The sequence below is a fragment of the Dysidea avara genome, chromosome 13 (genome assembly GCF_963678975.1).
Source record: "Dysidea avara chromosome 13, odDysAvar1.4, whole genome shotgun sequence".
NCBI lineage: Eukaryota > Metazoa > Porifera > Demospongiae > Dictyoceratida > Dysideidae > Dysidea > Dysidea avara.
In genome coordinates this window covers 12,053,199-12,066,855 of record NC_089284.1, presented here as the reverse complement: position 1 = coordinate 12,066,855, position 13,657 = coordinate 12,053,199, and the positions used below count along the sequence as shown (strand labels likewise).

At 36.3% G+C, this 13,657-nt stretch overlaps 1 protein-coding gene across 1 annotated transcript; it reads left to right on the top strand.

Annotated features, from left to right (window-relative positions):
* LOC136242719 (beta-1,3-glucosyltransferase-like) lies at nt 1–12,614 on the top strand. Its single transcript, XM_066034172.1, has 14 exons — nt 1–95; nt 4,838–4,882; nt 5,652–5,800; nt 7,824–7,897; nt 8,659–8,773; nt 8,982–9,118; nt 9,170–9,221; nt 9,604–9,774; nt 11,142–11,211; nt 11,270–11,386; nt 11,506–11,608; nt 11,657–11,779; nt 12,238–12,382; nt 12,431–12,614. Exons 1-14 carry the CDS (start codon nt 44–46, stop codon nt 12,584–12,586), a joined length of 1,509 nt encoding a protein of 502 aa, XP_065890244.1. The 5' UTR covers nt 1–43; the 3' UTR covers nt 12,587–12,614.
* The last annotated feature ends 1,043 nt before the right edge of the window (nt 12,615–13,657 follow it).

Below are 13,657 nucleotides of genomic sequence, written 5' to 3'. Positions count from 1 at the left end.
GCGCTTTATACTTTAACGAAGACGATTGACCTCGCAATCGACGATGGAGTACACAGGATTTCTCACGGAATTTCTTCTGACGTTTTGTGTTATATGTGAGTAATTACAAGCAAACAAGCAATAGCGAGTACAATTTAAAAGTCATGGGGCTAGGCCTACTAGCTTGGCTTATCGATTAGAGATTGTAAGCGCTAATATTTATATAATCTCTAATCGATAAGCACCACCCCGAGGAGCCCAAGTAAATATTTCAAAAATTTTCGAGGGTGAACAGCGAAAATTTCATCCTTGACCTGTTTGCATATCTTCGAAAAAAATATTTTAGCTACATTGCTCAACCTCGAAAATATACAGTAAGGCCTGGGCACTATATTATGCTTTCTGAATGCAAGGCTGGAGCCAAGAGATTTTGAGTGGTCAGCTGGGGGCTATCCATGGACTGCAATGGAGGTCATAGCCATGCACACTAACTATATTGATCTGATGTGATATTTAAACCAGAGATTAATTATGGGTGACTGCACCAGTTCAAAGAACTGGTTTTCAGCAGTGCCCTGCAATTGTGACCGTACAATATTAGCTAGTTACACTACAACACCAAAGACTACAAGAACAAAGACAAACATTGAATGTAAAAACAAATATCAATACAAACACGATTGTAGTTAATAGATTTTATTATGATTACCAGTATGATATTGTATAGTTATTTTTGTAGTAGTTTGATTGTTTAGATCAGGTTTTTACAGGCTTTGCCTTCTTACTTTTACCCCCAATAATAATAATGATAATAATGTAATTGTTTAAAAGTGGATTTAAAGAGTGGCAGATGATCAAGTCCACTTATTGTAGGGGGTAAACTGTTCCAAGTTGCTGCTCCACAATAGTAAAATCATGTCCTTTACGTCCTGTAAGTGCTTCCATACAAGTGAATCAGCTTCTCAAGTATACTGGACAAGGTTTATGAAGAATTTTAAATACCTGGACAGCAGTGTGAAAACACCGTCGTTCCATCAAAGGACAGCAGTGTGAAAATGCCATCATTCCATCATTCTATTGCCATTGTTCCATCGTTTTATTAGCTTTCATGTGATACTCAACTACGATTTTAAACACTTCTATGGCTGGTTAACCCATGAATACTGCATCAAAAGTAAAGATGGCACCTGAGATAATTTTTTCGACTGAACGTCTGCAGACTGAACGTCTGCTCCTATCAGTTACTGACTTGAAATGAAATGGCATTACGCTTCACTTTCAGCTATGTTCAGCCCAACAGAGGATATGTGCATATTATTATTTGGACAAATAGCTAGTGATCAATATAAGATTAGCAGCGTGCCCAAGAATTTTTGATGGCGAATGACTATCATCAATCCTATACAAAAATACAACAAATGCGGCTTGGTCTATAACTCGCCACATGAACTACGGATGGGGCTCCTCCTTCCAGGTACTCTGTTATACACATCTGTAGAAACTCTCATAACTAGTCTACTTTGTGCATGTGGTAAGCGCATGCAACATGTATCATCATGCCAAGCTAGGGGTCCCAGGGAAAGTTTTGAAAATAGATTCCCTGAAATGGTATCTGGAGGCTATTTTAGGTCAACATTATACATTGCTTGTTTCCTGTCACCCAATGGAAGGAAAGTGATTGATTGCGGGTGGGAAGTGATTATCAAAAACTGATTATGGGTGGGAAGTGGTTATACACTTGACTCTTGTTATTTCGGTCTCTGACTGCTCTATTAGAGTATCTTGATCTTGAAGCTGCATGACTGTACACCCATGCACCTAGCTGAACAAGAGTGGAGGGACTTTCATCCTTATGCTATGTTTATATAGGCAGCTAATGCATTTTCCTTAAAACTTGGTCACTCTTGCCTCCTTCCATGCAGATGACTTACTAAATAGTGCATTCACGTGATCTATAATCAAATAATTAAAATGTGGTATGGTTACCTAAAAAATGATGTGGGCGGTGGTGGGAAACAAAGAATTTAATAATGATGGCCTTACATACAAAGTATCTTACTTGTAAACATCAACGGAATATTCTGGTAATTTTGTGCTACAGTACCAATTAATTAATTTAATTTCATATCTAGCAGCTAATTTTACTTTCATGATAAAATATTTTGAGACACAGAAGCAAATTGGATTGTAATTGCTAATGCATGATCAATTAGCTCAATGTAATGCCATGCAGATGACTTACTGAAATTTTTAAATAAAAGACAGTTAACATAGATGTAATGGCTTAGATTAAGCAGTGTAATTAGAATGGTGGCTATATTCTATACTTTAGATTATTTAGAGTATCTTGATCTGTTACAAATTCAAGTACTGTATTTACTTGATTAAATGCCGTGGCGTTTATTACCTTAATTCCAAAAATTGATGCGATGACTATTCAAACTTACCACCACTCGATACTCGTGAACGATGTTTAAGCCATTATTTTCACAATCGATTGAGTCAAGTGCGGTGACATATTAAAGGTGCGGCGTTCAATCAAGTAAATACGGTAGCTGAAAAAGTGGTCTGGCCAATGCTGGACTGGCCGGACTGTGGGCTGCAACCCTTGAATGGTCTAAATGAATCAGTGATAGTGGTGATCTACACGAGTACTTTTTGACCTTATGGCCACTCCTAAGTAGATTCATTTTTCCCATTTCCCGCCCGCACATAGCTAGATTCCAGGGGTGTATGTAGGAATTGAATAGGAGTTTTCTATATGAAAAAATGGTATTATAATTAGCAGGTAGCTACTCTTTTGATCAGATGCTAATGTTAGAGATATTTAGTGAGAAAACTGGTCAAGAGATAGGTTTTTCATGCCCAAGCATTGACACAGCACGAATAAAACCACTTTGCATCTTGCTATACAGAATGCTTTCAATTACATTAACAACTGATCCTAAATGTTTGATAATACAGTACACATAAGACTACCTGCTAAGGCTGTTTTTTACACCACTCATGGTTCGGTACATTCAATTATTGTCAGTTTTATTCATGTTCTCTCTTATGCACTTATCAATATTATCCCCCACCACCCCCCTCCTGGGCAAGGTAGTGATTTGATTTTTCCAACTATGGGGCATGACGAGTCATCAAATCCCCACCCAGTATACTGTTGGAAACAGATTATTCTTGTGGGAGATGCATAGCCTGTAAAGTCAAGCCAACACTAAAACTTTTTGACCAGTCAAATATGCCCCACCAGTGAGGTAATTTTGAAGGTCAAATTGGATCAAATCCCCCACTATTCCCCCATGTGTGCCCAGGAGGTTGGGTAGTGGGGGCTTAATATTGATAGGTGCATTAAATGTAAGATTCCTAATTTTTCATTACTTCCTCTGTCTCTAATCATGATTATGTGTAACAAGCTCCTCTGTAGTTAGGTAATAAATTTGCAGTGTTATTTTGTGGACATACTAGGAATCTTTTAAATAGGAATTATGGGATACACTACTTGGAGGATTCTCTGTTAAACATGATGACTGTTCTATTAGAGTATTTGACTCTTTTATTAGAGCATCTTAAGATTGTGTGAAATATTTTGAGGATGAGGGTAGAGATGGAAGGGAGGGGTCACACACCTGCTGTGCTGCTCTCAATACTTTAACATACTAAATATCTGGTTAATGATAAGACCAACATAGTGGCAGATCCAGAGGGTTATTTATGGGGGTGGTGATATGTTTCAAAGCATTTTCATTGAGTTTTCATCGTTGACTATCGTGTGAAATGCAACTTCAATATATTTTCATTACTGTTTTAAACCACAGTAAACATTTACTGTTAGCTAAGCTTTTCCGCTTGTAGACGTGTACTACTGTGTTTGTACAATTTTTTGAGGGATGTAATTTTTTTGTGGATTTCACAATTGCTTAGCTGTCTGCAAATTTTTTCATCCTAAAATATTAATGACTATCAAGACTAGCCCTGTGCTAAATAACAAATAGCCTGAGTGAAAAACAAATGATCCATGAAAGTAAACTGTCAATCCACAAAGTTTGCATATTTTGAAAGTTTGTATGTATACGGTATCATCTGTTGTTACAAAAACATTTATGAAAGAATCAAACTGCAGCCAGCTAGCATTAGCTTTCTAAATGACACAAATCATTTGTTTATTGTACCTACTTCACAACTATACATATTTTTTGTGCTAGAATAAAACGAATACTGTATTTATCCGTATAGACACCTGGATGTTTATGTCCTATAATCCAATTGTAAACTAGCTGAAAATATTGTTTGTCATTGTAGCAACTGCAAGTCATAGGTTTCACAAGTTGTAGGCAAGTCTTGCTCTATAAGATAGCACTCCCTGGCCTTCATTAAGGACCCAGCATTTATTTGAGCTACACAGTGTTGGGGGTAACATGTTACTTATGTAATGAGTTATGTAATATTAATACTTTTGTGGTAATAATATTCCATAACTTGCTTGTTAACAGATAATGTGTTTGGTTAATGACACTTTATTGTGTGCGATGTGTCAAATAACATACCTCATCACATTTTAATGCAATTCAAAGCTGTTGTGATAAAGGTGACTAGTATTGCACAGTTATAATGTTCAATGACTTTATGAAGGAATTTATGTATTGGTAACAGTTTGCATGTATAACTGTAGAGGAGTACTGCAATAGCTAGCAGGGGCTAAGACTATTGAATATCCCATAATAAAGGTATAACTATGACTAAACCAAGTGGCCCAATCTTCCCATGTCACCCTTGGGTCAATACAATACAATACAATACAATACAGAGATTAGCACATTGTTGTATAGAGTGTTATATTTTACTCACAAACCTTTAGGGTGTTGCAATCACAGCAGTGGAAGTTATGCAGCTGCTGAGGTAGGTAAATGTATTTATCATGCAGTTAATGAATGTGATCATTTACAGATGATATGTGTATATAGTTGTATTTTCTAATATCATTGTGTAGTAGACTATGAAATCTGTGATTAAAAGCTTACCACATACTGCATGTGGAGGTTACCACGAGTGTTACAAATAAGTTTACAAATGGTTGTGATATAGCTAGGCACAACCTTTCAGCCACATAAACCATAAATCATACCACCGCAAGGAGTCAATGTACAAAAGGTAAGGAATTATCCAATACATTAAGCTAATGAAGACTATTACATTGCTAAATGAATATTCGGTACTCTGTACTTATGCTTCTGAATGGGAAACAGTACAATGGCTGGGCTGAATTTGCATCAATATACTGCATGCCTGTTCATGAAAACTAAAGCAGATTGTATTTGCTAATCATCAAGACCACAAGATCATTAGAAGCAATAGCCATGTCTATGTAGCTTTATTACTCCTTTCATGTTACAAATTGTTTACTACACTGCATGTACAGCAGAATGTGAAAGAATCTCTTTTGTACTCTTGTTGAAATTCTGGTCTATTTACTTGTAGTACTGTGGGACAAGTAGAATTGTATACAGTGTATATATTTCTGATGGAAATGGTTTGACAATTTTTAAGAGGTTTCTCAACCTCATCCACAATTGCATAGATGCTTAAAGACTATGGATAGAATATATGAGATTTAATAAAATGAAACTCTGTAATGCACTACGGCATTAGTTTGTTCTCCTCCTTGTAGGTAGACATAGAAAACAATGAATTAGAAGCCATGTCACAATTCACCTTCAATGAAGTTGTCTTTGTGCTATGCTCACAACAGAATAGTTTCCATTCCCAACAAGCAGAAGTTATAAGACAAAAGTGGATGCAAGAATTGTCAGCACTTATTAAGGTATAATAATTGTTTATTGCTAATAGTGGATGGTGAATGACTGTTCTATTAGAATATTTTTAGTGTTGTTCTGTTGAATGTAGTGTTGTAATTGTAAAGCATTTTTATTTTAGTTACAGTTATTATAGGGTTTCAAAAATAAATTAGTCATTGTTGACAATAAGCCAAATTTATGAAATTGTTGTTATTGTTGTGTACAGTGCAGATTGCAAAATTTTATATTGGTTTTATTAGAGGTGTACCGATATGGGTTTTTGGCATGTACCAATATCCGATATTGATGTCACCAAAAGAAGCCAATAACCGATAGTTGATCTGATATTTTTTAAGCAAACAAAAGTGTACATTTTTATGTATACTCCCATGAAGCCTTAAATGGATATTTCTGCATTACTCCCCATTTTAATGGCTTGTGAGAAAGCTGGTACAGCAAGTTTCCTTGGTTATCCTGTGACTCTTCCTTTTATTACAAAAGGTACTATACAACTGTTTCATTTGTAAAAACTCTGATAAGCTTTCCAGCAACCAAACTCTAGAATCGTGTATATATATGGCTTCTCATTAGGGCTGAAACAAATACTAATACTTGACGAGTACTTGTTAAGGATTTTGGTACTCAGATAGTAAAATTGGTATTCGAGTACTTGTTAAGATCACATGACCCAGCTCACATGATGTATTTGTCATCAGGGAGTGATACAATGAATGCTGTAGAGTTTGATTAGCATGATTTTTGTTAGGGACACTGTAACATCAGGACTTTAATACAGTGTGTGTATCATTGTTGTTATTTGAAAAGCTGTAAACTGTTTAAGGTTGGTACAAAACATGTCAAATGGGTATGACTACATGCAACTGGTATTTGTGAGTACTCGATTGTTAATTCTAGAGAGTACTTGAATACTAAAAAACCATGATCGCTTCAGTCCTACTTCTCGTAGTGTAGTGCTTGTTGTGGAGTGAAAATAAGCCACTGGCTCTAAACAGCCACATGGATAATATAGAAAGCCAATATATAATCCGTTTATGTACAAACTAATGCTACTGTATAAATATCGGTAGCAACATCAGTCCTCCTACTGTTCTGTACTGATACTGATATTGGTAAAATTACCATATTGGTGGCTGATATTTTAGCTGATCCGATTATCAGTACACCTCTAGTTTTAATGTTGGTTGGTTTTGATCCTGTGAGAAGCAATTTTTGTCATGTACAAGATGGAAACTATGCAGAAGATAGCATTTGTGTCTCGCACCTGGGTGTCTGTATTTTGAGTTTTAAGGTATTAGGTTAGAAATGTAGCACAAGTATCTGCGTGGATTTTGAGGGTATGTAGGGTTGTTAGGCAGGTATTGAAACATGATGCAGCATCAACAAATTTATCATGGAGCATTTTTCTCAACCTACAATCACTTTTTTGTACAATGAATATCAATATCCAACATTTGAATCATTCCTTAACTATTTTGAATGACTTGCTGTTACAGGTCTTGTGTAGGTTTTAAACTCCTTTGCATATAAGACTTTAGTTGTGTGTACTATCACATATGTCCTGTATTTATGACCTGGTTAATCATAAGTGCATTGTTAAAGTTGTTACCAGTGTAATGGTTTTTCTATTGTTGCAAAATAGAGTTTAGATATAGTTGTTGTGGGTTTACAGTGGTCTCTCTATTATCCAAACTCATTGGGCCCTGAATGTGTTCAGATAATCAAAAAGTTTGGATAATAGAAGCCCATTATGCCCTGTTCAATTACTTCAATAGAACACACACTTTAGACAAAATACTCTAATAGAACAGTCACCTCCACAGTTCCGATCATGAAAAGTTTAGATAATTGATGGCTGGATAATGGAGGGACCACTGTAGTTATTGATTGTTATTTTTAAGCTGCTACATTAAATGTTTTTGAGTTAGTTAGTTATTGTTTAACTATTATAACACTAGCTGAATGAAATGTTGTATGCAAAAGCAAATTTAAATTTCATCAAGGAAAATATGTTGTCTTGTTTGATTTTAGTCTCCTCATGTGCTGGCTACTCATGATGCATGGGCACCAGTTGGCAGCTGGACAATTATTCCACTTTTGTCAGTGTAAGTTGATGTTACAACAATGCCTTATTCTTCTGGCTGCATCCACGACATATAGTCGAGCATACATACAGTAACATCTAATCCTAAGATATTATTCTTGAAATGGCGTCCTACACATTTTTGTTTCAATGTAATCCCATGTGTATCTACATGTGTATCTACATGTGTATCTACAGGAGCAGAGTTTGAGGGTTCCATGGAATCCCCTTTTGGGATGAACCTTACTCACACAGCCAGTTATCACTTTTTGTGGAATTACCTTTTAAGTTACATTTGGTATAGCCAAAATTAATCTCTCACTAAAGACAGCACTTATTCTGTAACCATTTGGTGACTAAAACATTCATTTTACAAAGCTCCTCCTATACCTCTGAACATGTTAAATTCCAATAAAAGTAGCTAACTATCATTGATGGTTATAGCACTTCTAATAGCTTCTGTAATTGCATTTTAAGACTACAAATCCTCCTCACTCCTGCAGTCTATAAAGACAAAATTAATATACATGTATCTCAAATTGTAGCTACTTTTCTCTTTTAACATCTATCATAGATGTTTTCTCACAGGGCTCCACTGAAAATCAGTAGATAGTTCTAATGGAACAGTAAAATATTGCTGAGAAGTCACCATTCATGTACAGTACTACCACTACTAGGTAGCTAATTCCTCAGAGTGGAACTCTTTTTAAAAGTCTAGATCCACTCCTGATGTGCGTATATTAGTGAAATATGTTCACATGGAACTTTGATGTTTGATCTTAGTTTATCATCAAAGTATGCTGACAAGCCTCCTCTGTGGTTTTTCTTTGCAAAAGAAGAAACTGAAATTGATTTTGTTAAACTTCATGGCACAATGAAACAATATGATCCAACACTGGTATGGATTACAAGTCATTTACATATCCATTTAAAATAGTCCTTATACTTATGCTAGTAAACTATTGTGTGTTTCACTGCAAAGTTCACAATAACAATGCAAATATAGCTAGCAAAAGTTTTTCTTCACTAGTATATATAGCGCTACAATTTTGACATTTTCTCTTCCAATGTGTATACATATGCATGTGTGTTGTCTAACCATGTAGCACTCTTTTCTTGGTCATGCTTTACAAGACAGTGTTCCCAGTATATTACACCACTATGCCTCTACCAGTGGTGATGGTGTACTGAGGTATCCTAACTTCCCATCAGGTTGGGCTATGAGCTATCAGCTAGTGTCAAGGTAAAGTCATACTTGTTCTGGTGATGATTCTTCTTACTTTTTTGTTAACAGTTTAGCAAAGATCGACTTTAAAACACCTTTTAACATTGATCCACAGTTTGAGGTATACACTTATAATGACAAAGCAATGGAAATATATTGGTAGGACTTTTTACAAATGATATACAGGCACAATATATTCATTTTATTGTTGTGGAGTTCATTCTTCAAAAAAAAAAAAAGAGTACCGGCCCTGAGTACGAGCATTTTTCTGATAAGTGAGGAGACAGAGTGCAATTGAAGATAAAATATATATGTGAAATAGTCTTACTCTAAGTAGTGTACCTAACGTTGAGACTGCTGCCTCATTAACAAAGATGTTGAGTTTGAATGAATAAAGATGAAGGCACTCTAATAGAGCAGTCAGATGTGCCTCACTTGTTAGAGTTATAGTATACTGTGAGGAGTTAAAGACTATTGATATCATTTACAATATATCCTTTCAGTTGGCTTTTCTGGCCAGATACAAGACGGGTGAAGATATGGTACAGGTGCTGTTTAGTCCACAAACAGTTGCTCCTGATGGAGTCATTCTGACACATGTTGATGAGTTCTGTCTTCAACAATCAGCAATCAAGTCTTGTGCTACTCACTACACTCAAAGTGTTCCATTTTGTGTAAGTAATTGTGATTATACTATAAAATATTTTGTAGATGGTGATAAACTATTACTACTTGAAAAATTCCAGAAAAGACTGCTTATTTACCTCATATTGTAGTAGTGCAAAAGTTATGAGATTTATTAACAACACTCTAATTTCGGGCCCTGTAGTATGCAGTTGCTTTCATTTTACTCAAGCACCACAACACAGAGTCTTTGTGAATTTAAAAATGAAGTAGGGATCTATGCAACGAAAGGTAGTGAAACAAGAGATGAATGATGGTATTACAGCATAGCTCAGTGGGGAAAGTCCCTACTTTGGCATTGAGCAAAATAACTGTTATAACTAATGTGCCAAAGTAGGGACTTTCCCACTGAGCTATGCCGTAATACCATCATTCATCTCTTGTTTCACTACTTTTTGTTGCATAGATCCCTACTTCATTTTTAAATTCACAAATGCTAGTTGTTTAGTTTTTAGTTGTAGCACATGCAGCTAGCTACAATGTAACTTGTGACTGTTCTATTAGAATATCATACGTGACTGTTGTATTAGTTGTATTAGAGTATATCTCGAGTCAACCAAGAGGTGTGCAGCTAGCTAGACTAATAAGGGGTGAGGTCATTTTGTTTACTGTTATAAACAGCTAGATTGTTAAGAGGTGTGGTCTCCGTACTCTATCGCTATTGATCTTTAATTGATGGGCGTGGTGGCGAGCCTATCGCAAACGGGATCCCAATTGCGAACTCGCACATATCTAGTGTTATAGTAGTGCCAGGACTGAAGCACTTCTGAAATCCAGCTCTGAAATAATTCTGTGGCGTCTATATGTGTTGCTGAAAGAAAGTGTTGATATGGAAAATTAACGCCTCGATATGGTTTCGTTGGATGAAGAAGAAGACAAGCAGCCTGATTGAAGATAAAGAAAAGACAAGGCGCAGAGGGCCTACACTCGTCGAAACCCCAAAAGGCACATCCCACTGGTGAGTTTGTTATTGTGGCGTAAAATGGTGGCCATGCGCTGCTTCGTTTGGCCTTTAGCCTTGCGACTATGGTCAGTGAGGCAGCGAGGCAGTGAGACTAAATTTAGAGTTTTGGCAATTTTTAAAAATTCTATATCCAGCCACCTGTAAGTGTTTTGTTATATTTAGTGCTGTTTTATATATTATATGGAGTAGTACTATTCCGTAAAGGTGATTTTTGTCTCGTAAAATGTCATTAGGATGATTTTTAAAGGTGGAATTTTGGGCAGTGCACAACATTTTCAAGGCGATCCCTACTTAAACGGTACTACCGTACCATTTGATAACTTTTGTATGTAACTGTTTTCCATTATTTACTCTTGCTGTTATGTATACAACTTAATTGTAATTTTATTGTAGGGTAGAAGTCTTTCATTGTCAGACATTCACATTGGAGTGAAGACTACAGAGAAATTCCATAATACAAGATGTATGTATGCGTATGCGTATACTTATAGTATTGCATATGTATGCTACTATATTACTAGTGCCCATACTTAAAGACACTTGGGGCAAAGAGGCTGGAGATAGTATCTGTTACTATAGTGAAATAGAAGATACAGCAGCAGGCACTACATCACTGGGAATACCAAATATTGAAAGTGGTAAGTATAGTTTATGGATGTTGTATACATTTAAAGTACTTGTGTGGGCAAAAATCAAACAAATAACAGTGCTATTATTTCCATAACATGTACTCTATGGCTTCCACCCTATTCTACAGGTTATTGTAGCAAAATGTATGCTATTCTAAAAAGAGCTGCCACACACGAGGAGCTTGTCACCAAGTCATGGCTGATCATTACCGATGATGATACACTACTAAGGTTACATGTTATGTATACTGAACATCATTCATGTATTGTGTGGTGTAGTGTTCCACGCTTGCTAAAGATGCTGGCATGTTACAATCCTATGGAGCCAATTTTAATGGGTGAAACATATGGCTTTATGGCTCATCAACCAGTTGGCTATACCTACATTACTGGAGGTGGTGGGTAAGTACATATGTACCGTATTTTCTTGTATAAAATCCTGGGCTTTTTTCTCCTTCCAGAATTTTTGGGACTGGCCTGTAAACTAGGTCTGAGTGATGCCTGGCATTTAATCAGTCATTTATTTGCCATTGTTGTAACAGTAAGCAGCATTTATTTTCCAACTGTGCTGGAAGCCCCCCACTTATAGAGTCCAGACAAGTGTTTTATTTGAATGCTTTTATACGAGGAAATATTTATTGTGTTGAAGCTATTACATGTGAATTATGTAATGGCTTCAACACAATAAGAATCAAGAATTTAGCCACAGATAATGCATTTGTACTGTAGAAGCATATTTTTGTAATTTACATAATTATGTATGACCCCAAGACTCCAAGTATGTAAATAGTATTAGTATTGCCTGTGTTATTTCGAACACTGTGGAAGCGTGCAGAAGGCAATGGTATACTTACTTATAGTATGGTACTAAGCAGAAGTGCAGTGGACAGGATCATTTCAAGAGGCAGAACATGTCCTCGAGATGACTACCCTGATGACATGTTCCTTGGCACTACTGCCAAAGCTCTTGATATAGACGTCGTGTCAAGTAACTTGTTTCATCAGGTAATCAGACTATAGTAACTGGTGTTAGTGTGTGATGTGGCATTGCAGGCACAACCATACAACTATCCTGCAGTTGTGTTAGCCAGACAGACTGCCATCTCATTTCACAGACACACTGAACAAGACCCTAGAGCAGTCTACAGACAGTATTTGAAAGATGATATGACACAGGATATTACTACTAGTATAAAAGAAGAATTGTAAAATTATTATTATTGATTGTATGTGAGGTAGCTAATGTGTGGTGATACATTACCAATTTACCATGACAACACAAGGTACAGCACTTGCAAGGAAAACAGGGAATTGAATAGTGATGTATTTTGTATCCAGACTGGCTGACTGGCTTCACATTTTGAGATCATACCCAATAATTTACTACAACAATCTCTTATCTGATAACACAGTGATAAGTCTTGTGTACACAAACACTACATAGTTATCAAATACTCACTTTTATCCGGCAGTGGACCGGCACTAACAAAATAGATGCAGCTCACCACTGTAGTATGTACCACACTGGCTTATTCACCATCAAGTGTAAAGGTGTAAACACAAGGGTCAACAAGCAAATGATTACTGGAACTGATTGCTATATCAAGAGGACCACCCACTTGTCCTGATCCAATTGTGAGGCAAAACTCAAACACTGGAATACAGTGGTTACCATAGTCAGCTACATACATCCTATCATTGTGTAATTGATATTCAGCCTTTTCATTAGCTGCAGGTATAATAGTTGCCAAACTTCTGTATCCTGCTGTTTATCATCAGGTAATTATATTAATTATGTCACTATCAAATGCAACACTTTATTGTCGAACTGCATGACCAGAGCTTATACCAAAACAACCAACTGCTTTATCAATGATCCTCACTATATTAATAGATGCAGTGGCTACTCTGGTCAGCTACTGCCCACACGACAACCCTATACCCCATGGCTGACCTGGTGTGGCTATTATTATTAATTACATACTTGCCGGGCTTATCTATAGCTGTGTAAGGTTTATGAATGACAACAGTGTAAGGACTTTCTCTGATCTGTTCTCCTTCAATGGACACCAACAACTTTACCTCTCCAACTTGTTTGGTTACAAAAGATGATCATCATTGCTGAAACAAATACTTGAGTACTTGTTAAGGATTTTGGTATTCAAATAGTAAATTGGCCTGGTACTCAAGTACTCATTATATATACAGCAGTCATTTGGTCCATGTACACAAAGATTTACATACAAGTGGAGATGGTACAAAGGAATTCGAAAGCTGCTA

What these genes read in the sequence shown, in the direction of transcription:
- LOC136242719 (XM_066034172.1), top strand. Translation starts at nt 44, where the DNA reads ATGGAGTACACAGGATTTCTCACGGAATTTCTTCTGACGTTTTGTGTT. An exon ending in GAAATTCCATAATACAAGAT is followed by an intron (nt 11,212 to 11,269) that starts GTATGTATGCGT and finishes CTATATTACTAG; the next exon opens with TGCCCATACTTAAAGACACT. An exon ending in TACATTACTGGAGGTGGTGG is followed by an intron (nt 11,780 to 12,237) that starts GTAAGTACATAT and finishes ACTTACTTATAG; the next exon opens with TATGGTACTAAGCAGAAGTG.